The sequence below is a fragment of the Galeopterus variegatus genome, unplaced genomic scaffold, assembly GCF_000696425.1.
Source record: "Galeopterus variegatus unplaced genomic scaffold, G_variegatus-3.0.2 Scaffold8227, whole genome shotgun sequence".
NCBI lineage: Eukaryota > Metazoa > Chordata > Mammalia > Dermoptera > Cynocephalidae > Galeopterus > Galeopterus variegatus.
In genome coordinates this window covers 46,994-72,424 of record NW_007734338.1, presented here as the reverse complement: position 1 = coordinate 72,424, position 25,431 = coordinate 46,994, and the positions used below count along the sequence as shown (strand labels likewise).

Here is a 25,431-nt window from a genome sequence, read left to right as displayed (position 1 = left end):
GGAACATTCCTAGGGCTACAAATTGGAGTGGAGGGGATAGGGGGAGGGGGAGGGAGGTTGGGGGATAATTGGGAGAGGACAAAGGGTACAAAAGTAATTCTGGTAATGGATATGCCCCCAGTATGAATCTGACCCTCATATCATGGGCAGGAGGGGGAACAATCAGCTCTTTATCTCATGAATATTTGTACTAAGTAAATAAATAAATAGAATAACAATTTTCACTAGTGCAGTGTTGTAAAAGAAGCTAATGCATTTGAAAGGCATGTATTTTTTTCTTTTTTGAAAAGAAACTCACCACAAGTTTTCCTATCACCACGATCAACACAAAGACAATAACACACAATGACGGGTCAGCTTCTTGCATACATTCCCACATGTTTTCGATCCACTCCCCACAGAGGATGCGGAATACCACCAGGAAGGAGTGGTAGAAATCCTCCATGTGCCAGCGCCGTAAACATGAGACTGTAGGATCACAAGATTTTTCACTCTTTTGGGAACTGAATTTAGAGCCAAAAAGCTGCATACCAACTACTGAGAAAATAAATATCACAATAGCCAGGACCACAGTCAGGTTTCCAAGGGCTCCAACAGAATGGCCGATTATCTTAATTAGTGTGTTTAAAGTTGGCCAGGATTTGGCTAACTTGAAAATCCTCAGCTGTAAAAACAGACAACAAACAAAAATGGAAGAAAAGCCAGTGAAGGAAAAACTTCATCTGCTCATCTGTAAACCTTGGAGGTTTCCCAGTTTCTCTCTCAGATGTGATTTCTCTGTAATTTTCTATCTATACCTCCCCTGGGCTCTGTCACACTCTATTGTGTATCATGGTCATTTCTGGCCCAGTCTTGTACCACCCCTGGACTGCAAACTCCTTGAAGACAGTGATTTTCTCATCTTTGTGCCTTCCCTCTTGTCAGTTCATGTTAGGTACTCTGCAGAGGTTACCAGAATGCCTCCAAACTGGTGGATAGAGGGCAAAGACTACAGAACAGGAATCTGACTCCTGCAGCAGTGAGAAGGGACCTTGTGAGACAGCACCTGCTGGAAGCTCTCATCCCTTTCCTGGGCTCTGTAGTCTTATCCTCACCTCACTTGGTGAGCCCAGATGTGAGGGTGCCTGCCTCAGAGCTCCATGGAAGAAGAGAGCATTGGAGGGGTGATACATAAAGCTAGGAGAATAGTCCTGACACTTGGAGACACAATTTTGGTCATCTTGGTGATTGGGGGAGGTGGGATAGAGGTGTAGCTGACAGAAGACTCCCTGGGACTCCCAAGGCTATTGAAGACCAAGGCACAAGGAGGAGGGGTGCAATTTTGGTTCTGGGTTCATAGTCAAATAAATTAAAGTTTAGTCCAAGACAGCCACTGAACTCACTCAAGACTCTTTTCAATTTGGGCGGCTAAGTTATTCAGTAAAATATGAAAGTGCCTTACCACTCTGAAGGAACGCAAGAATGGCAAACTTTGCTTTACAAATTTACTGCTCATCACATCTGCAAAACTCAGAAGAGCAACGATGCTGTCGAAAATGTTCCAGCCTCGGCGAAAGTAGTGGTAGGGATCGAGAGCAATGATTTTTAAGCACATTTCTGCTATAAAAATGCCAGTGAAAACCTACAGCAGGACAAAGAAGAATGAGAAAAGGAGGCTATCTCTCCTTGGACACACCCTTTTAGGAATGGTCTAAGAGAATTACAGAGTTTACAAGGAAATAAAAAGTATTCTCATATTCTCACAGTTGACACGATATACCCTAAAGTCCGTGCAATAGAAACATTTGCTGCTGTAGCATGAACCTCACCATGCCTTTGCCCCTCTCTCCATTCCTCTCCATGGTGCCCAGCTCAATGATACCAAGCTCACAGGCATCAGGACGGAAAATGAATATTATTTCCCATTCTGTTGAAAATAAAGCAGAACTGGCTTTCTTGGTATATGGCAGGGTGACAGGAAGTGTAGACAATTTTTCCTCTAAATTCTCTTTAAAATACCAATAAAAACTCCAAAATGGGGAGAGAGGATGCACAACTGCTCTGAAAACTAAGGATAAATATCTCCCATAGTTCATAATCCAGGAGGAGTTTACCCAACCACTCAATCTCAACACCTTGACTGACAAAAAGGGGGGAGGCAGGGCAAATAGAGAATTAGAAAACACTGCCAGGGTCAGAAAGATGTCTTTGAGCAACTCAATATACGGGATAAACCCTAGATTGGTTATAGTTGAAAGGAGGATTAGTGAATCCGAATATAATCCAAAAAAGCACTGAGAATGCAGGGCTCATTATTCCAGAACAAAATATCAAAGAATAAAAAGGAGGGACAAGAGTTACAAAAAGTGTTAAATTGTGTGTTTTCCATGGACAAAAATAGTATTCTCTTCGTCTTTGATAATTAGATAAACACAGGCCTACGAAATTTGTAAAATAAGTAATTTGTAAAATAAGTAGTAAGTACTAGCCAAATTAAAAACTAAATCCTCTTCCATACCTTTGGGGAAAATAAAGCAAATCATTTCTTCACAGCAAATAGCACATTCGCCCTCTGTGTGTGTGTGTGTGTGTCTTTCACACACACACACACACACACACACACACAAATAAATATAAATAAAAAAACCAAGAGTGTGAAAATAATAAAGTTAGTGTCTTTCACACACACACACACAAATAAATATAAATAAAAAAACCAAGAGTGTGAAAATAATAAAGTTATATTAAAAGGTTTAAAACCTTAAAAAATGTTGTCAGTTATAAAACTCTCCTCTGCTGTTCTGGGAGAGAAAACCATACATAATAAAATCCCCCTATTAAAAGTAACACATTATCTATTTTTATAAATAATTCAATAGTTTACTATTTATGAAAAACATGCCTAAAATGAAATGGCACAAATTAAAAATAAAAGGACAGTCAAAGACAAACCCAAGATAGACAAATAAAAAGAAATCAAAGGTGGCAAAGGGAATCCAAGCTTATCACCATATTTCCCCTCTAAATGCTGCTGTCTGCCCCTGCTCAAATGCCACAACCAGTACCTAAAAGCAGACAGTGGTGCCTGTCCTCAATAATTGTGGACTGATCCCCACGCCTTTTGCCTCACTCTTCCTCCTCTTGTCTCCTTTAGGCTTTGGCTCTACAGCATTCCTAGACACCTTGGGTCTACCGGTTTTGCCAATTCAACAGTGTATCCCCCTGACTCAAGCAGTCCCTGAGCCTGGACAGTCTATTTCCTAGTCCAGTACCACAGAACCACACAGACCAGCTTAATTCTGGTCAATCCATCAGAGGTGGGAGGTTTGGATGTGTTCCACCAGTACCACCCCCAGGGGGGCAACAGATGAGGGGCTTCCACATTTGTATTGCACGTCTAGGGAGGGGGGCACATGGAATGTAAGCACAAGCTAATTGGACAGTTCTACATGTTTCCTATCAAGTTGTAGGACCTGGAGTGCAGCTGTTGCCTGCATACTTGGAAAATAACAATGTCCCTGTGGCTCCTTCTGCTTCTGGAGAGAGTGAAGAATGTCACTTAATCAGTCAGCTCCAACTGTAGGATGCAGTGTTAACTCAACACTCAGGGAACCTAGTCTGGGAAATCTGAGATGGGTACTTTTCTCTTTTCCTACATTTGGACAAGCAGATGAGTTGATGGACAGACCACCTTTGCGATTGGGAAGCCCTGTCCAGGGAGATAACTCTGCGTTCTTTGGGAATTCTCTGGAACTTATCTCCATTCCACCAGGAGGTGCTAAAAGACGGGGGTTGCTGATAATTGAGGCATGAACCATATGCCTGCAGATGTACATTCTGCCTCCAACCGAAACAATCCTGTCAGCCCACTTCTGGGATATCTTAGCAGGGGATAGTTGAACACATTGGCCCAGAACCCAGAAGATCCTGACCTGTTAGGAGGTACTGACTATGTATTAGGTTTATCACATAGCATAGAATCTAGTCTAACCTATTCACACCCACAAGGCATTTATTCCCAAAGGTAGAATGGGGAAAGGAACCTAAATGCAGACTGCCTGGGAAGAGAACCACCACAGCCTTACACTAGAGTCCCACTGTATCTTGCTCCTCATGGGAGGGATGTGGAACTGAGGGTAACAGGTACCTGTCTCTAGTTCCACACCATCCTAAACATGATGCATAAAAGCAGCTTTGTGAACCAACTCATGATTCAATAGGTGCAGTGGGTTCTAATCAATGTGAAAAAATGTTTAAAAAAACATGCAAAAATAAAGCACAAACAAGAAAGATATACAAAAAAGAAAAATGACAAAGAAACGAACAAAAATACATGCATACACATATATGTACATATTGCCTTGAAATATTCTGCAATGCTAAAAATGATCATATTTGCTGGTTGGACCATGGGAAGTGAGTTTTTTCTTCTTTCCCTTACATTTTTCCTTATTTTTAAAATTATAAAAGCATGTATTGCTTTTTAAATTAGGAAAATAAAATAGAAAATTAAGAAAAAAGGCTAGATATTATGGTAAGATTTTTAGCCCATTAACCCATTAGTTAATTAAGGAAGAACATCCAGTTGGTAATTATTTGTTCTTTCTGATATTCAGGGACTAATTTTCCCTTGATAAAAATGCCTTCAATAGGAATCGTGAATTAAAGTGAACAGTCCTTGAACACTCTGCTCCCCATCTCAGTTTTCCCAATTTAACTGAAACTAGGTCCACCCAATGAGAAACATATTGAAGGAGGCTCAAGTCCAGAAGCCCCTCCCCCACCCTGAACCCTTCACACACCCCCTCCTAGGAAAGTGAACTTCCCACAGCTGCCAGGCCCTGGCTCACCTTTCCAGGGAGAATCACACTTAGCAATGACAGTCACATTTTATGACAAATAATGTCATCGGTATCACTGGGGACCATGGTAGTCATTGCCATGGGTCTCTGGAAAAGGCTATCATTTTCTTGATTATCCCAAATAGTTAACCTTTTAAGAAGTCTACTTCTTTCTGGCTTACCATTGGATGACTAAAGAGACATCTTAACATTTTAGAGGGCCAACACAGGGCCCTGGAAAACTGGTGACATGAACTGGGTAATAATAAAATCATAACAGTCATCTTTTCCCTCTACCCCACTCAAGGAGTCCAAGGACCTAAGTTAGGTTAGGCTACTCACACAATGTTTAAACTTTGAAAAAGTTATAATTCAAAGTCTGAAATATGTTTTATATTTTTAAAAAACCTAAAGTTACCAAATTCCCTGTATTCAACATAGTCTTAAAACCCTCCTCCATATTGTGATGCTCCATGGCCAAGAAGACAGTGTTGATTATGATGCAGATGGTGGTGGCCAGCTCAGTGAAGGGGTCAGTCATCACGGTTCTCAGGGTCTTCTTAATGCACAGCCACTGGGGGCAACAGTCCCACACAAGGTATTTGGATGCCAGGTTTTCCCCGCATGGGAGACAAGGCTCCTGTAATTTTTCTTGTTCTGGAGAAGGAGAATGAAAGAGCAGTTGAGGATTTAGCTCTGGACCAGTCTGGCTGCTCTTTGCCTGAGCACATTCCTCCCTCCCTCTTCCCCAGGGTCTCTTGTGATAAAGGATCAGTCAAAAAGGACACTGACTTGTATAGCTGGAAAGGTTTTTCTGCCAATCACAGTGCAGAAGAGACAGTTTTGACATACAACTAGCATGTGGTACAGACAAGTACATCAAGTCTTTACACTTTTATGGAGCACCCAGGAGCTGAGCTGCACTGTTAGAGATCCACATGCGGAAGTCAACACTGACTTGCTGTGAACCCATGAGAGAGAGAGAGAAAGAGAGAGAGAGAGAGATAGAGGCCCAAGCTATGCCATCTCAAGACAGACCATGGTAACAGCGTAACAGAGGCTACCAAAGATGAGGGACAGGAGAGATGGTTGGACAGGAGAGATGGTCAGACAGGGGCATCTGTAGGCACTGACACAATGAAAGGCACTCTATCAGCTGGTTAGTTCAGGCCATAAAACAGCTGAACGCTTAATTTTTCTGGAACCATTTCAGGGACTCATGCAGGCCAAATGAGGTGATTCAATAGGCTCAAAAGTGCTGAGAGACCCCTCTGACCCCACCCTTGTAGGGACTTGATCCTACCCATAAACACCAACCCCTTAGTTGGGACCCTGTCACCTGTGTTAATCTGGTCCATCAGATGGTTCTAGACCGTCTCTACAGGTCTTCTATTGCCCAGGCCAGGTTTCTAACTCTGCTACCTCTTGGAAACTTCCAAGTCTTCTCTTCTTTGGCTGACTGTCATTGTCACTCAGCCCTCCTGTGATTGTCTGGCCTCATTGTGAGACCCTGTTTGTGCTCTTCGTTCTAGACTGTCTCTACAGGTCTTCTATTGCCCAGGCCAGGTTTCTAACTCTGCTACCTCTTGGAAACTTCCAAGTCTTCTCTTCTTTGGCTGACTATCATTGTCACTCAGCCCTCCTGTGATTGTCTGGCCTCATTGTGAGACCCTGTTTGTGCTCTTGGTCTAAAGTCCCATCCCAAGTCTAGCCAGTTCCCACCAATACTCAAGTGCCAACTCAGAGTGGCCCACAGGGAAGGCTCATTTCTTTCAAGCCACTTTTCCTACATGCTCCACGGTTCCAAAAGAGCCTCCTTAGCAGAGGGCTTCTGGGGGACTGGGGAGAATGGAAGGACATTATTGAAGTTAGGTTCTCCCTTGGACTGGGAGGAAGAACTTACCCTGCATAGTGATGGTGAGGATGCTGACAGCACTCAGCGCCCTCTGCCTTTGGAAGGGGTCTCCATGCTCATCAAAGTGGTCCAGTGACAGATTCTGGGACAGTCGTTTGGTTTGCTTTAGGAGGTGTGGCTGTAAGAGAAGGCATGGTGGACCCTCTAAAGGCAGGGGTTGCCTCTCCTCAAAACTTCACGAACTACTTTGTTTCAATTCCACATGTAATGAAGGTGCATTTTCGACAGGTCGACTCACTGCATCTCCACAGCATGCCAGATGTTCAGTTTTCTTATTTCAGATTTGATAGATAAGAGCAATATTGTTTGGCCATTCATATTTTTTATGTGTGCACATTTCTAGAGTTGTACTGACAGAAATTTTACTTTCTCTGTGCTTTATTCATTGTCAACACAGAGCAAATCAAGTTTTCAAAAATGAGTGAGCAATTGTTCAGGGTATGAAAGCAATAAAAAGTCTTATTTGGAAACAATGTTTGCAAGGGGCAGAAGTGGGGGATAAATTTAGGAAGATGGATTGGGGCCAAATAGTGAAGTGCCATGCACGTCTGTCTAAATAGATCTTAAAAGACAGTAACTAAAAAGAACAATCAAACTAAATATCACAGAATCTATATACTAAACCTCTCAGGCTGTGCCTAAGGGCTTGTTGACTTTAACCTTACCTATAATTCTAAAGACTGGAGATTAAAGGACACAAACCTTCAGAGATCCAGAAAACTTGGGTCTCCATAGTGGCTTATTTCCCAAAGGTTCTGACAACCAGGGCCCCAGAGGGAACTACTCTTTTGTGATAAGCTAATCTGTGTAGTCTTTCTATGGCTATTCCCTATTCTAGTTTAAGGGAATAGACATTTTATCTTAGATGTCTGGGTCTTTGTTGTTTTGTGAAATGAGCAAAAACTTTTAAAATTTGATAAAAATATCTGCAGTCTCTCCATAAGGCTGTGGTCTGACAACAGAGAAGTCNTAAATATCACAGAATCTATATACTAAACCTCTCAGGCTGTGCCTAAGGGCTTGTTGACTTTCACCTTACCTATAATTCTAAAGACTGGAGATTAAAGGACACAAACCTTCAGAGATCCAGAAAACTTGGGTCTCCATAGTGGCTTATTTCCCAAAGGTTCTGACAACCAGGGCCCCAGAGGGAACTACTCTTTTGTGATAAGCTAATCTGTGTAGTCTTTCTATGGCTATTCCCTATTCTAGTTTAAGGGAATAGACATTTTATCTTAGATGTCTGGGTCTTTGTTGTTTTGTGAAATGAGCAAAAACTTTTAAAATTTGATAAAAATATCTGCAGTCTCTCCATAAGGCTGTGGTCTGACAACAGAGAAGTCTCTAAACCATGAGATCTGTTTTCAGCAGAGAACTGATCACAGCAGTGGATGGGATCCCTCTATCTACTTCTGCAAAGGCCCCTGGACTTTCTTCCCTACTCCACTATCAGGCATGCACACCTACCTTCTACCCACTTCATCTCCCTCTATCTATCTCAGGAAAGTGGCTTTTGCCATCCTTCCCTGGCCTGTATCCTCAACATTTTCCTCTCTTCTAATTTTTCTCTTCACAACTAAAACATGTCTGAAATCCCCCACTCTGATGATAAGGATGACTTTTTCTACTGCACATCCCTCCGTGGCTTCATTTCTGCATATCACTCTGCCTACTCAGTACGCCTTCTTAGATGTCCATAAGCACCACAACATTGGCATGTGCAGAACTGAATTTGCCATTTTTCTCATGCCAAAGCATGTTCCTTTCCTGTCTCAGTAAATTACCCTCCATTGAGTCAGCTCCCCAAGCCATAAACTGGGCATCATCCCCACCTTCTACATCAATTCAATTGCCACATTTTATCTTCTGTACATCACTGTAGCCTGTGAAACTCTCTTCATTCTCATTGTCCTGGTTTAACCCTAGTTGAAGCCACTGCCACGAATTATTTGGGTTACTGCAACAACCTCTTCATCAGTTGCCTCCAGTCTTGCCCTTGTCCAATGTGCTCTCTTCAAAGCACCCAGGACTTAAAAAATGTAAATCTGGTCATATCGTTCTCTTGCTTTATACTTTTAAGTGGTGCTTACCCCTTGCCCTCAGTGTAAAGTGTGAACTCTTTAGCTTGGTTTTCAAGGCCTTTTGCGACCGCTCCCATCTTACCACTGCAGCCTCTTGCCACCCACCCTCCCCCAACCTCTACACACACACACACACACACACACACGTGTGTGCACGCAGTGGTGCACACATGCACGCACATGTGCACACACACAAGTTTCTAATGGGTCAGGTTTTCCTGCTTGCCTCCACTTGTGTGTGCACGCAGTGGTGCACACACGCACGCACATGTGCACACACACAAGTTTCTAATGGGTCAGGTTTTCCTGCTTGCCTCCACTTCCAGGCCTCTGAACGCGCTGTTCTCTCTCTGGTAATACCCTATTCTTCCCTCTGCCTCATGAATTCTTCCTTTCAGCTTAGACACTGCTTCTTCTGGAAACCCTTCTCTGATTCACTGCTCTTCAACCCACCAAGTCTGGGTTGGTCGTCTGAAGCAGTTGATGTTGATTGTCCCATTCATATGTCCTTGGGCCTTACTTGAGGGCTTTCTCTGGTGACACAAACCCCCTCTGCCCTAGTACACAGCAAATACAGATACAGGAGAGTTACTATGCCTGGGCCCCAGCAATCTTTAAGCAGTGATGGACCAAAGTTGATGTACACGTACTTCAACACCCTCACTCCAGAGGGAATACACTCTAACTGCCTTCAGTGGCAACTGGCTTGGTGATGCACCCTCCCTGGCCACCTTACCATCCATGTATCAATTCTCCCTCCCCTCTCAGTGCTTCTTGAGACCACTTTCCAAATAACCCACTTGCATTCTAGTGTCTCTGGGTTTGCTTCAGAGAGGACCACACTGACACCTTGCCCCCTCTGTTCTCCCACAGTGATCACTATATCAGTCATTATGTTGAACAGTAACTGCCTCTTCATTAGTGTGTCATCATCATCAGATGGAAATTATGTGCAGTAGGAACCATGTATCCCCAGTACCTACCCCAGTGCCAAGCAGAGACCAAACACTATAAATACTTCAAATAAATGTTTATAAATCCCAAATGGATAATTGAATAGATATATGGATGCATGAAAGTGCATGCAAAGGGATGAATGAATAAATGAGTAAGTGAAAGAACAAATCCTTTCAATTAAATTGGCAACGGAACTGGTATCCCTGGACAACACTGTGGTATTATTAATCCCTTGGACGAGACTTACCATTTTGTGGGAGTCTTCATCAGAATCTGATCCTGGCGTCTGGTCTTTCCCAGACTCTCTCAAAAAGAAGGACTTCCTTTTCTTATTACCAAAGAACTTTCTTTTCTTTGGGGAAAAAGATGATGCTTCAAGGGAATTAAGTGAACTTCTGTCAATTCCCATGGCAACCAGAGCCTTAGAAAGTGAACAAAAGCAATTATCAAACTGATTATACCTCCCCATAAAACACTGCAAGTGACCCCACCTTAGTGAGCCTACTCTCTTCTGGTAGCATTGTACTATTTAGATTGCTCATCACCTAATTGGAATATGCTAGCTCTGTTATTAGTTATCTAGGAGAACATGTCCTGCTTTTGCAAGGATATTGCAGTTGTCAAAGGCAGGGTTGACCCTATATTACTTACCCTTAGCACGATGTCCAATATGTGATGAGCACTTAATAAATGTTTATGCCTGATGATCCAGATATTAGACATTTATAAGGGGCTTACCTCTGACAAATCTCTGTAGAGGATGAGAAAGAGTATAAAACATGGTTCCTGCCCTGAAAATCTTAGAATTGAAGTAGAAGAATGTCAGGATCCCATGGAAACAATTAGAATGGCCTATAAATATGACAGGGATTTCAGGCAGGGAGAGTTGATCATGGCTGTTGCTCTAGAGCTCCTCCTCAAGTGAAGACCCCAAACACAAACATCTCCAGATTTTCACAAGTGCCTAGATTTATGTATACATAAATTGTATTCTCTAGCCAATAATTTGGGATAAGTCCTAGAAGACCCAGGCTTCAGAAGGTCAAAGAGCATCAAGACCAAGGGTAAGAGCCCTGTGCCTGGATGACTTTGTGAGAGACAGCAGCACAGGCAGACTGCAAGGGGCTTAAATTCTCAGACAATACCAGTAGAGAAAGCACTGAGACCAGGCTCCAGGCAGCAAGCAGCCTTGAGCCTCAGGCACATTGCCTCTGGGCTCCCAACCTAACTTAACAGTTATAAGAATTTTGGGGCTGGCTGGTTAGCTCAGTTGCCTAGAGTGCAGCCATATAACCCCAAGTTCATGGGTTCAGATCCCACTGTCTGACCCCAACATATCCCTACCTCCTTTTCCTCCTTTAACAGCTGCTGGGCTTCCTGAAACATCTTTTCTTTGGCCTCTGTCTCTGCGGCTACATTCCTGTTCTGCTCCTCATAAGCCATGGTGACGACAGCCAGGGTTAAGTTAAGCAGGTAGATAGAGCCCAGGAAGATGACCACCACGAAGAAGAAGACTGAGTAGAGCCCAGAGGTACGTAGGGTCTGCAAGGAACAGAGCACATGCTTGTACCTGAAGCCTTCTTCCACAGACGGGTGACCATCAATCACCTCAAGCAAAAATTACTCAGTAGCAGACAATTGGTCTTCCCCCTGAACTGGCTGGGTAAGCTAACTACAGCATCCTCCACAGCCTCCCCAGCCGCCCGGGGACTCCTGGTGCCCTCTCTCTCAGCTGGGAGATGCCATCCATACATTCACAGAAATTTCAGTGACTTTCCTATCTATAACTTTCTCAAAGATTTTGCATTTTTAAAATAAAAAAGGCAAGAGAGATAGTGCTAGTGGTGGAACTTCAAGCGGTAGGGAATCAGAAGAGAGATAATATTTCTAGGAAGAGGACTTTTCTTGTTTGGGGTGGTTTTTTTTTTTCTTTTTTCTTTTTTTTTTGCACTCTTCTTCCAAATATCACATTTATAATTTTCTTGAATTTTCCCACAGAACTACTAAAGTGGAATTTAACAATTGGTAAAGATGAGAGATAGATGACAAAAGTGGAGGACAGATGGTAGGGTACAAATAAGGGAAGATAAATAGATAAATGATAAACAGAGGAAGAAGGAAGGGAGGGAGAGAGAGGGAGGAAGAAGAGAGAGACTATAAATAGACAACCTGTTGATACAGCTTCTCCCAGGAATCTTGGGTCATAAGCCGGAACATGGCAAGAAAAGACCAGCCAAAGTTGTCAAAATTCGTGTAATTATAGTCAGGATTAATTTTGGTGTGGATGCATTTAAATTGGTCAGAGCAGGCACTAGATATTGGAAACAAGGGAACAGAGAAAGAATTACATTCCCCGCAACCCAGCTTCACCCCAACCCCATGACACTGGTTCTTCAGAGGGCACCAGAAAGCCCTGGAGGAAGGGAGTATTTGTAGAGTGGCCATCCCCCTGTCTGCCAAGCCTACCAGCCCACACCTTAACGTAAGTGCTCATTGAGTCTTTCTCCAATGGATTGATTAATAAATTCATATTAGAACATTTTTCATTGAAAAATTAAATGCAATGTCATAGCTAACAATTAACAGTAAAAAAGCATATACAATGAACATTGAGCTTCTCTCTCTCCCCAGTTTCTAGGTCTCGTTTCCTAGAGGCAACAGTGAATAGTTACTTTTATAACTTTCCAGAAGTTTTCTGTGAATATAGACATATATATATCTATACATATCTTTTATAATATACATATGTATGACAGTAAGCCTTAAACACTCTCCTGCACCTTGCTTTTTTCATGGAACAATATAGCTTGGAGGACTTTCCATGATGGCATACCAGGATATCTCATTTCTTTTCATATCTTACAGTTATATGAATTATTTAACTACTCTGCTAATGATGACTCTTTAGGTTTTCAGTGGTTAACAGTCTTTTGCTCTTACAAACATTTGGATAATACATGTCTTTGAACATAAGTCTTTGCCCACATTAGCAAAGCTCACATTATTGAGTGCATCTATAGGATATACTAAGAGTATGTACTTTCTTCGTTTTTAATAAATATACTATTTTTGTCAAAGTAATGCACACATATGGTTTTAAAATTAGATGCACCAAAAAGCTTGTAATGAAATCTATTGTATTTACTCTTCAACTGTCATTTGTATACCCCAAATTCAATAACTTTTAACTCTTTTATGTCTATATCTCTAAATATAGTGCTTACAATGATATTTGATTTATCAGTTTCAGTCCTCATTGATTTGGCTTCACACTATAGTAGATGAGGGTTCACACCTCTTCATTAATACTTGTACCCCTCTTTGTAGAAAATAATGGTGACCTGTGTCAGTGGTTCTGCTGGGTTGAATACATTTTTTTCTTGGCTTTTACGTATATCCCCTTCCTAGTTTTATTTCCTTGTTGTTTTTTTGGAACACATCTCAAGTAGCTTCTTAGAAGACTGAGTGATCCTAGCATATATGAATATGTCTTTATTCCACCTCACCAATAGTTTGGCTGGAAATAGACTTCTGGGTTGAAAATAACTTTTCTTTATAAATACAAAGGCACTGCTCAGCTATTATTCTGTGTTGCTATTGAAAATTTTGATGCCATTTTGATTTTTGCTCCTTTGTGGGTGACATTCTTTTTCCCTTTGGGTTTTAAGATCTTTATCCCCAAAGGTCCTGAAATGCCATAATAATGCACTTGGCATGGTCCTTTTTTATTCATTGTGTTGGAAACTTTATGGGACACTGAGTGACTTGCATCCTTAGTCCCAGGGAAATTCTTTGCATCTTTTCTTTGCTAATTTCCTCCCTTTTGTTTTTTCTGTTCTATTTCTGGAATCCCTCCTTAGCCAAAAATTGGGCTTTTGGCCAGAACCATCATCTTCCAGTAATTCACCAAAATGATGAATAGAAAAGGAAAGAGGAGAGGCACCCAACATACGTTCCTCTGGTACTTTTAGAAAACACAGAGTTGCTCCTCTGGCCACATACATGTGAATCTACAAGGAAGGTGATACTGCAGACACCAAAGGAATGGGTACTATTCAAAAAGGAATGCCCCACAGATGTTACCATGGCCAAACTGTAAGAGTCTACTGTGTTACCCAACATGCAGTTGGCACTATCGCCAACAAACAAATTAAGGGCAAGATTCAGGCCAAGAGAATTAATGTGCGCATTGGGCATTTTAAGCACTCTAAGAGCCGAGATAGCTTCCTGACACATGTGAAGGAAAATGATCAGAAAATGAAGGAAGCCAAAGAAAAAGGAACCTGAGTTCAACTGAAGCACTACCCTGCTCCCCCCAGAGAAGCACACTTGTGAGAACCAATGGCTGGGAGCCTGAGCTCCTGGAACCTATTCCCTACAAATTCATGGCAAAATAGGTGTTTCTCTTGAGTAGAAGTGTAGAGTCCCCTACTCCAAAGAAATGTTGAAAGTAAATATTGTGTCCTAAAAAACCAAACAGAAAACAAAAATACAAAAAAACCCCAAAAAAACCAGAAGTTGGAACTTCTAGATTAATATTTATTCTCATATTTTCTGTCTCTGTCTTTGGTTTCTACTTTCTGGGCTATTTCCTCAACTTTATCTTTTAATTCTATTATTAAATTCAAAACTTTTAACATTTACTTGTACATATTTGTGGGTTACGGTGTGTTGTTTCAATACATGCACGTACTGTACAATGACTCACTTAGAGTAGATAACATAGTTTTGAACCTGTTAGTCCACTACTTTGTTATTGATTCTTTATAATCATGTTTAATTTCTATTAGATCTTTCTTGTTTTCCGACTATTCCTTTTTTCATAACAGGCTATTTTTGTTTTTATGCATGCACTATCACTTTTAATTTCACCAAGGACCCTATTTAAAGTTTTTAAAGCCCTTTCTGTTCTCCAAATTCTTGTTTTTTCCATGGCCACTTTTCCTGTTTCTTTATCTTGGTCTCCTTTCCATCAAAGGCTTTCTTCAGATGCCTGGGGAGCCTGGGCTGTTTGGTCACATTATTCTGAGGTCCTGGCAAGCTCACTGGGAGTTTGCCTGCTGGGTAGAGTGGGACTATGTGAGTAGTAGGCTTTGCTTTAGGGTGGCTGAGGAAGAGGGCCTTCATTGTGCCTTCTTACGTACCGGACTTTGAAGAAATTCTGTGAAGTCCCAGTGCCCTCTAATGTCCAGGAGCCTATTGAGGATGAACCCACCATACTTGATCTCCCTTGTTTCCTGGACACTATTCAAATCATAAGCCTGTTTTTTCAATCTCCTCCTATCTGGATGCGCCTTCCCATCAGCTCATACAGGTGATTGGGCCTCTCTTCCAGGATTCCCATCTCAGGAAATGGAATCAATGGGCACACCAGAAATGAGAAACATCTATAGGTTTTCTCCCCATTGCACCTCCACTCCTCTCTTACACGTGCATTTATACACACATACACGCGTCGACACCGCTCTTCAATCTAAAGTCTTGTTCTTTCTATCTTCTAAATGTCTTTGGAGTTCATCCATCCATTTCTCTTCACCTCCACTGTATAGCTTCAAGGTTCTTACCTATACTAACAATCTCATTAGTGGCTTCTCATTTACTCTATCTGGCCATTCTCTGCACAGCAGCCACAGTGACTTTAAAAAAATCTAATCTGCCCAGGTTATTCCCCTGCATTTTCCATGTCTCCTCTTTCCTTTGTGATCAGGATGAAAATTCTTGGTACTGATGGGCTACCAGGTCCTGCACGGTTGGCTCCTATCTTGCCCTCCTGCCTCTTCTCTGGTCTCTCTGCCCGACAAGCCAGTGGGCTTCTGCTATCTTTGATGTGTTCTCATGCCCCAAGGCCTTCACTCTTGCTGTTCCTACTGTCTGGATTATTTGCTGTATCTCCTTAACCACTGGCACCTCCTGCTCATCCTTCAGGTCTGAAGGGTAGTCATCAGGGTAGGAAGCAGGGAGCAAAGGCTGAAGATGAAACCTGGGCCCTGGACAGAAAGAAGCCTGGCTGGGCCAATGGCCTAGGGCTTGCCTTCTCAGGATGCTACCTCCTGAGAAACTACCAGGTTATGATGAATGTGGAGTTGGTTTACTGTAAAACTCCAGGGCTTTCATATTGTTCATAGACTGAGAGAGGTGTTCCTGGTACATAAACTTACAGAGACAAGAACACTATAAAGACCAGCTGGAGACCAAGGCTGCTGCTTCTGTGTGTCTAGGTGACACAATACACCTCAGATTTTGCCTGTAGTAACCACACCTGCCCTGCATAGGTGAGGGGTCAAAGAAGTGCTGTATGAAGACACCATTAAGATGAAGACACTATGGATGTAGTGTGTCCTGTTGAGGATCATTCTGGAGAGCTCAGTAAACTCATATGACAGTAAAGCCTATTGCGTATTGCAAATGGTGTGAGAGAAGCCTTCTCTAATTCTCCATACACATCCCCGTCACATCTTGCAGCACCTGCACCTCTCCCTTATACCGCTCATCACACTTTCTCATATTTACTCTATGTCTACTTCCCAGGAAGACATCAATTTTAAGAGGGTTGAGCTGTCTTGTTCATAATTGCATTCCTTGGGCCTAACACAGGGCTTGGCACAATGTAGACCCTTGATGTCTACTTGTTTTTGAGGACTGAATGTAATCTATTTCATCAGAGTGCCTCACATATTATCTTAATCTGAAGTACACTCAGTAAATCTTCACTGGATTGAGTCTCTGACCACAGCGAGCCCTGGTATCCTGGAAGAAGGAAGGGTATCCCCATAGGGCCAGAGGCTCCAGCTGTTGGGTGAGTGTGTACGAGTGCACGTGCCGCTGCGTTTGTGATTCCAGGCAGTGGTGGGACACAGAGCAGCCAAGAGAAGTAGGCTCTGACAGTCTCACATTGGGGCCATGTCACTGAACAGGAAACAAGGGCCTCCTGGGGCTCTCAGCCATCACAAAACCTTTCTCACCAAAAGGTCTGGAGGTGCTCTGTTTGGGAGATAAACGGACAGTATGAACCTCTTACCTGCTACCCAACCAGCTGCCACACATTCTGAATTCAGAGGAATTTCCTTTCTTTTCAAAGCAATAGTCTGAGAGAGGAAACAGTCATAAATTCAGTTTATAAAAACACTGAAAGGAAAGAGAATAGCAAACATATCAGATTATGCTTGGAAACAGATGGTTCGGAATCCTTTAAGGTGATCAAAATGAGTGTCCAGAGAGGAATGGGGCCTAAGCCCTCAGGAAGGACAATGGAAGATGAGGGAAGGAAGAAGGGAAGAGAAACAGGAGAAAGAGGTATGGCATCACCACCATCACTCTGCCTCTCAGTGCACAATGCTGAACTGGAGACCACCCTGGGGCGAGGGGACACAGATGTAGCCCATGACAGACATGGAGGGAGTATGCCACATGAGATCCAGGACACATGAAATAGATGTAGTAGAGGGTGGGCACAGAAAGCAGTGTTGTCATTGGAGAAAATACTTGAGGGGGCTGGGAAGTTGCTGTTTCTTTTTGGCCAAATTCAGGCATTCTGAATACTTCTGCAAAACATGAACAAGAAGTAGGCCAAGATATAAATGTTATAGAAGCAGACACTGCTCTTGTGGATGTGGCTTTGGGCTTTTCTTTCTCTATGGAAACCCAAAGAATGAGTCAATTCACCAAGAAATACATCCTCCTTTGTGAGAACCCTGGGGGGTGGGAGGTGGGTGTGAAGTTCTTCCTTGCTCCCAAAAGACTCTGTGATGCAGGTGTGCAGGTAGTATAGGTGGGGACAAATAAAAGTTAACAACACACACACCAGGGAGTGAAAAGTGTGGTAATTTCCATTACCTGCAAGGTGACTGACATTCTTACAGTCAATCCTGATACATTTCTGGTTCAGATGTCCCATGAAGAGCTGCTGACCTACCAGGGCAAAGATGCTGAGACAGAAGAGGGTCAGAATCATCACGTTGACAAGCTTCTTCATAGAGCGCAGCAGGGCCCCCACAATGACTTTCAGACCTGAGGAGGAGGACAGTTGTGGGGAGAAGCCCCCACCCCCAACCAGACATGGGCAAAGGGCTAAGAGGGATCAACCAAGGTCAAATTGCAGGCTGGAATTGGAAACCAGCTTTGCCCAGCATTCTGATGCCTTGAGTTCTTGTTCCAATTCTGTGCCTTAGAAGTTGTGTGTCATCAAAGCACTCAATCACTCTGGGACTTGACCTCTTCATTCCTGCCCTACACCTGCCCCTGGGAGATTTGAGCAGAAACATGCCACATGGACACGAGGCATATCTTGTCGACAGTTGCGCATGCACATCCAAAGCTGGGTGTCACATACAGCATTAGGGCCAAACAGGGGCCACATTAGAGAATGAGATGGACCTGTATTTAACATTTAGTAGTTTAGTAGTTACTATCATGGTACGTGAGGTGCCATGAGACATAGCTAATTGGGGATGGGAGGGAGGGAGAAGGAGCTTTGTCTAGACCCAAATAATGAGGATGTCCTAGGAGTAAAAACCCAGATTATCAATTACAGTGTGTGTGGGGGGGTTGTTTTCATTCATTCATTCAAGAAATTTCACTAAGCAACTTCTATGTGCATTGCACACTGTTAGGTTTCCAAAGTTACAAAATAAGAAGGGCATTTTGTTCAAAATTGGCTCTTTAAGCAGGGGGTGGGGAAAGCTCTGATTTGTACCATTTATAGGTTTTGTTGTTTGCTGAATTCTTTGGTGTAGGTACAGATTCCTCCTCACTCCCACGGTAGATTTCAAGCTACCGACATGATGTCACTGGACACTGACAAGTCAGCTCCAGTAATCCATTGAGCCATGGTCTTTGCTCTCAAGATACCTGGAGAGANTAGAGAATGAGATGGACCTGTATTTAACATTTAGTAGTTTAGTAGTTACTATCATGGTACGCGAGGTGCCATGAGACATAGCTAATTGGGGATGGGAGGGAAGGAGAAGGAGCTTTCTCTAGACCCAAATAATGAGGATGTCCTAGGAGTAAAAACCCAGATTATCAATTACAGTGTGTGGGGGGGGTTGTTTTCATTCATTCATTCAAGAAATTTTACTAAGCAACTTCTATGTGCATTGCACACTGTTAGGTTTCCAAAGTTACAAAATAAGAAGGGCATTTTGTTCAAAATTGGCTCTTTAAGCAGGGGGTGGGGAAAGCTCTGATTTGTACCATTTATAGGTTTTGTTGTTTGCTGAATTCTTTGGTGTAGATACAGATTCCTCCTCACTCCCACGGTAGATTGCAAGCTACCGACATGATGTCACTGGACACTGAGTTGGAAAAAGGACAAGTCAGCTCCAGTAATCCATTGAGCCATGGTCTTTGCTCTCAAGATACCTGGAGAGATATGCTCCCGGATGTGAATTATAATGTGTGGAATGACTAAGTGACAAAATATCAATTGATCGGTATAGACCAAGGATGGTAGACTTGAAGGTAGGGGAGGTGAGAACACATGGCAGCATTCAGTGGGAGACCAAGCCCTCAGTAGATGAGCTTCCCATAAAGTGTGGTGCCAGATGGGCAGAGCCTTGAAGCCAGGCTGGGACATTCACTACATGTCCAACTGCAGCCAAACCAGAGGTTGCCACAGCCCCATCCAAGCCAGATTTTAATCTGTAACAAGAGGCTTGAGTCTTCCCCAAAGTGAGAAATTTAGGTGAAAGATGGTTGTGATTCCTGAATAATTTGTACATAGTCCCAGAAAAGATTGTACCTCACATCCTTACTTCCAAAAAGCATCCAGGGTCCTTGGTGTGTTTTGGGGCCAACATAAAGACCGTATTCACCAGCTTAGAGATAAAGGAGACACAAACGCTGCTAAATGACTGCCTGAATGTCCATTTTACCCATATGAAGATACGAAGGTCTCAGTTCATGAAGAAAGCTCCAAATCTACCTGGGAAACTGAGGTTCTACTTGCAAGGGAGGAAGAGATGGAGGATGGACAAATTCTACATAAGTGTCCTCTGACTGCCAGTTTCTCTACCACCATGCAGTTGCTTTTCTGGAGTTTCTAAAAATAACCCACTGCCTCTGTTTGAAAGGAACCAAGTTGGCTGGAGTTTAGTTATTGGAGCTTTATGGTATAGTTTAAACCTATACAATCAGCACAACCAACTAGTTCCTGTGGCTTTTCATAGTTTGCCAAAGCCACTGATAGAAGAGAAAGGAAGGAAAGGGAAGAAGGGAAGGGGAAAGGACTCCAGAGAAGGAAGATTTAAATTTTGTTTGTCTTAGTAAAGAAACAAGAGATAAAAGGAAGGAGAGGAGAAGGGTATGCCATAATAACCTCATCTTTTTTAAAGCTGGAATTCATATTCACAACCCAGCCTGACTCACAGGGCCAAAGCACCTTCCTCATCTGGCTTCCAGGGGACCGTCTCTCATTTCCCTCCTACTTCGCTGGGAGCTCCTGCTCACCTCCTTTGCTGGTCTCTCCTCTGCTCCCCTCCCATTCAAAGTTGCAGTGCCCTGGTCTCCATCCTTGGGCTTCTTCTCTTCCCCATCTGTGCTCACTCTCTTAGCGATCTCATCAGATTTCATGGCTTTAAAAACTTTCTATAGGACCATGATTCCCAAGATGGTATCTCCAGCTCAGACTGCTCCCTGGAGTTCCAGACTCATATATCTAACTGCCTACTTGATACTTTCATGCAGATGTCTCACCACCATCTCAAACACAACACGTCCAATGCTAGCTTCTCATCTGACCCCCAAGGCCTGCTTCTCCCACAGCCTTCCCTGTCTCAGACATTGATGACTCCATCTCTCCAATCACTCAGGCTAAAAACCTTGGAGTCCTCCTTGACTCCTCTCTTTTGCTCATACCACATATGCAAGTGACCCATGAGGATATCCTATGGTTTTGACCTTCAGATTTATACAGAATCTGGCCACTGTCCACCAACTTCACTACCACCACCTGATCTGAGAGCACCACCATCCTTTGCTTGAATTATGGTCTCTTGTATCAGTTGGGGTTCTGAGGAGCAGACANGGGCAAGCATGATCTCGGCATGAGCATGAGTGCAGTGGTGAATCCAGAGAGGTGACAGCTGTGACCATTAGTCAGTGATGCTCCCAGCTGCAGGAGATCAGCAAATTTCCATGGTAACCACCAGGGCTCCTACTTGGTCCTCCTGCTTCTACCATTGCTCCCCTACATTCTGTTCTCCACACAACAGCTCCCATTTCTTCAGAGTGAAGCCCAAGTCCTCCCCAGGCCTACAAATCTCCCCTTCACTTCTGGGATCCCACCTCCACCACCTGGCCCCTCACTTCCCCCACTGCAGCCTCATCTGCATCCTTGCTGTTCCTCTGTGTTTGCGCTGCGCTGGTGCTTTCCTATGCTAGAACACTCTTTCCCACAAATCTGCTTGTGTTACTCCTCCACCATCATCAAATTTTTGCTCACCTCCCACCTTCTCAATAACACCTATCCTAACCACTCAACTTAAAATTGCAACCACCTTCCCCTAACCTCTGTGACTTCCTATACACCTCATTTTGTCTACTTTTATTTTATTTTATTTTTATTTATTTTTTTGTCATTTTGTCTTTTTTCGTGTCCGGCAACGGATTGCAACCCTCAGTGTCGTGCCCGTACTGGACCGGGACCGGCAACGGGATCGCAACCCTCGGTGTCGCACCCGCACCCCGCTCAGCCAGTGAGCGGGGACCGGTCTGTATGTGGGATCCGAACCCTCNTGACTCCATCTCTCCAATCACTCAGGCTAAAAACCTTGGAGTCCTCCTTGACTCCTCTCTTCTGCTCATACCACGTATGCAAGTGACCCATAAGGATATCCTATGGTTTTGACCTTCAGATTTATACAGAATCTGGCCACTGTCCACCAACTTCACTACCACCACCTGATCTGAGAGTACCACCATCCTTTGCTTGAATTATGGTCTCTTGTATCAGTTGGGGTTCTGAGGAGCAGACATTCTGGGATCAGATGTGCAAGAGATTTGTTGGGGGAAAATGCCTGTATAAGATGAGGGGGAGGAGAGAGGTGTTGTGGAAAGAGGCTTCAGACTGCAATGCAGGTCTGACATCTAGGAAAGGAAGCAGGACGGGATAGGAAAAGCCTCGGACCACAGTGCAGCTGTAAGAGAGTCTCAGCCAGGTTGATGGGGATCCCCAGAGCCCAAGTTCCACATCCAAGGAGTCCCATATCATTAAGGAATGGGCCAGCACCAGTACCCCTGCCACGCAGGGCAAGCATGATCTCGGCATGAGCATGAGTGCAGTGGTGAATCCAGAGAGGTGACAGCTGGGACCATTAGTCAGTGATGCTCCCAGCTGCAGGAGATCAGCAAATTTCCATGGTAACCACCAGGGCTCCTATCTGGTCCTCCTGCTTCTACCATTGCTCCCCTACATTCTGTTCTCCACACAACAGCTCCCATTTCTTCAGAGTGAAGCCCAAGTCCTCCCCAGTCCCACAAATCTCCCCTTCACTTCTGGGATCCCACCTCCACCACCTGGCCCCTCACTTCCCCCACTGCAGCCTCATCTGCATCCTTGCTGTTCCTCTGTGTTGGCGCTGGTGGTTTCCTATGCTAGAACACTCTTTCCCACAAATCTGCTTGTGTTACTCCTCCACCACCATCAAATTTTTGCTCACCTCCCACCTTCTCAGTAACACCTATCCTAACCACTCAACTTAAAATTGCAACCACCTTCCCCTAACCTCTGTGACTTCCTATACCCCTCATTTTGTCTACTTTTATTTTTTATTCTCCATGATACATAGCACTTTCTACTGTGTTGCATAATTTACTTATAGAGCCAGTATTGAAAGTTAGAGTGACTTACCTGAAACTACTGAAATTGCTTTCAAAGCTCTGAACACTCGGAAGGTACGCAGGGGCGACAGATTGATATTGATATCTGGAAGATATGATACAATCCTACAAGACAAAGCACAGGGAAAGCCTGGGCTTGCTCAGTCCTGCAGCTGTACTTCATATCTCCATGAAGGCCACAGGTAGTCATGGCCTGAGGCCTGTGTCCACCAAGGTTAAATCTGTGGCTTCATTTTCCCAGCTGCACCCTTATCTCAGAATCTGGTAATATCGCTGTCCGTTGCTATGGACCATGGACTGCACAGGAGGCTGTTCTCAGCTAATCTTTATACTGGGACAATGAAGATGAAGATTCCTTGAAATAGTCCCTGTACTTGTGGCTGCATCTATGTATAATAGAAATTCTCCAAACATTTATTGGCTAGCCCCAACACACTTCAATAAGGTCCCCTAGCCACTACATGGCCATACCTGGACATGAACCCAGGAGATCTGGCTCCAGAGCCTGTGTACTTAACCACAGCACTACACCACCTTTCAGTAACAAAGAGCATGCAACTGTTGACCTTCAAATGTAAAAGTATGAAATTAATAGCACCTACCTGTTTGTGAATATTAAACAGGAAATATATGCAAAGTGCTTAACACAAATTAAGTAATGTTAGATTTACTATTGCTGTGCTGGCCCTTGCTGTTCTCACTTTTTATTTTGCTGACTGTGTCTCATCATTCAGATATCAAATCAGTGTCCTCTTCTTCAGGAAGAACTTCAACCCTCACCACACACCAAACACAATAATTAACTCAAAATGGACCATTGACTTAAACATAAAAGCCAAAAATATAAAACTTCTAGAATTAAACAGAAGTGAAACTCTTTGTAATCTTGCAGTAGGCAGATTTCTCTAAGACTCCTTGGTTCCTCCTACATGCTCTGACTACCTGATAGGTTCATGGCCCTATCCTGGTACTCACCATACCATATTGTAATGGTCATTACCCATCTCTTTTCCTCTCTGGACTGTGATCTTCAAGAGGTTAAGAACCATGTCCTTTTTTAAAAAATCATTGTCACAACCCCTGTGTCTTGCACAGAGCCTGGCCCATAATGGGCCCGTGTTGATGAGTGGATGGCTGATGGAAGCAGAGCCTGAGTGTTGGCCTAGAAATGGATTTGGTGTGAAGGCCTCTGGCCAACTGGCTGCACAAAGCAGTTTAGGGCCAACCAACACTGTAATCAGAGCTTGAGGCATTCTTAGGCCTACTATCCTCAGTACTCACATGGATCCACACAAAGACCTAAAGGAAGCAAAGGGGCTTCTTTTCCACCCCAATTCTCTTTGATAAAAATCTTTAACATTCTTACGCTGTTCCAATGACAATGGAGTCCAGCCAGTTCCATGGATCTCGAAGGAAGGAAAACTCATCCAGAACAAAACCTCTTGCCAATATTTTTATAAAAGCTTCAAAAATATAAATCCCAGTGAAGACATACCTATGAGGTAAATCATTCAAAAACAAGAAGGAACATGATAAGTGATGTGAAAAGCAAAGAACCCTTCCGTCTTATGTGGCCTTGATATTTTATTCTATTTCAATGTGACATTTAACATTCTGATCTTCAGCAAACCAGAGTTCAGAAAGGGAAGCTCCTCAAGCAAGTTCTGGTATTTAGGATTTCCAAGAAATAGGCTCATGGATAAAGTTGTAAAGCTGTCTAGCTTTATAGCCATATTCCTGAGAGTAGTTTCAGCCAACATGGGGCCGTATGTTTGGTGGTTGTAACTTGTCATCATTCTAGAGCTGTCAGTCTAATATACAGAAGGGGCAATGGTGAGGGATCACTGAAGAGAGTAGATGACAAGGCAGCATACTGGGTTTTGCCATGCTCTATGTTCATGGATTGAAAAATTTAACATTGTTAATATGTCATACTAGTCAGAATGATCTACAGATTCACTGCAATCCCTATCAAAATCCCAATGGCATTTTTTCCAAAAATATAAAAATCCATCCTAAAATTCATATTGAATTTCAAGGGACCCCAAATAGCCAAAACAATTTTGAAAAAAAACAAAGTTGGAAGTCTCACACTTCCTGATATCAAAACTTATTACAAAGCTACAGTAATCAAAACAGTGTTGTACTGACATAATGACAGACATATAGGACCAATGAATAGAATAGAGAACCCCAAATAAACCTTCACATATCTCAGCTAATGAGTTTCAGCATGGGTGTCAATACTATTCAATGGAAAAAAGACAATCTTTTCAACAAGTGGTGTTGAGAAAACTGTATATGCACATGCAAAAGAATGAAGTTAGAAACTTACCTCATACCATATATAAAAATTAACTCAATATGAATTAAAGACCTAAATGTAAGACCTGAAAAAATAAAACTCATAGAAGAAAATATTTGCAAACCATGTATCTGACAAAGGGTTAATATTCAAAATACATAAAGAACTCCTACAACTCAACAACAAAAAATCAAATAACCCAATTAAAAAATGGCCAAAGAACTTGAATAGACATTTATCCAAAGATGATATATAAATGGCAACAAGCATATGAAAAGATGCTTAACATCACTAATCATCAGAGAAAAGCAAGTCAAAACCACAGTGAAATATCACCTCACACCCATGAAGATGGCTACTATTAAAACAACAACAACAACAACAAAAACAGAAAATTAAAAGTGTAGATGAGGATATGGAGAAATTGGAACACATGTCCTGTTAATAGGATTGTAAAATGGTATAATCCCTACAGAAAACAGTATGAAGTTTCCTCAAAAAGTTAATAATAGACCT

At 42.9% G+C, this 25,431-nt stretch overlaps 1 protein-coding gene across 1 annotated transcript in view; it reads right to left on the bottom strand.

The window, feature by feature from the left end:
- SCN11A (sodium channel, voltage-gated, type XI, alpha subunit) overlaps positions 1–25,431 on the bottom strand; it is a gene marked incomplete at its 3' end in the record, with an annotated part of 43,544 nt that overhangs the window by 2,182 nt on the left and 15,931 nt on the right. Inside the window, exons 4-14 of the mRNA XM_008592713.1 lie at positions 23,977–24,105; positions 22,621–22,715; positions 17,607–17,780; positions 16,792–16,858; positions 11,943–12,084; positions 11,118–11,315; positions 10,021–10,194; positions 6,724–6,853; positions 5,239–5,477; positions 1,442–1,621; positions 299–664 (exon numbers count right to left, since the gene is read on the bottom strand). Of these exons, the coding sequence (XP_008590935.1) occupies positions 299–664; positions 1,442–1,621; positions 5,239–5,477; positions 6,724–6,853; positions 10,021–10,194; positions 11,118–11,315; positions 11,943–12,084; positions 16,792–16,858; positions 17,607–17,780; positions 22,621–22,715; positions 23,977–24,105 (1,894 nt within the window). The remainder of the gene's footprint in view (positions 1–298; positions 665–1,441; positions 1,622–5,238; positions 5,478–6,723; positions 6,854–10,020; positions 10,195–11,117; positions 11,316–11,942; positions 12,085–16,791; positions 16,859–17,606; positions 17,781–22,620; positions 22,716–23,976; positions 24,106–25,431) is intronic.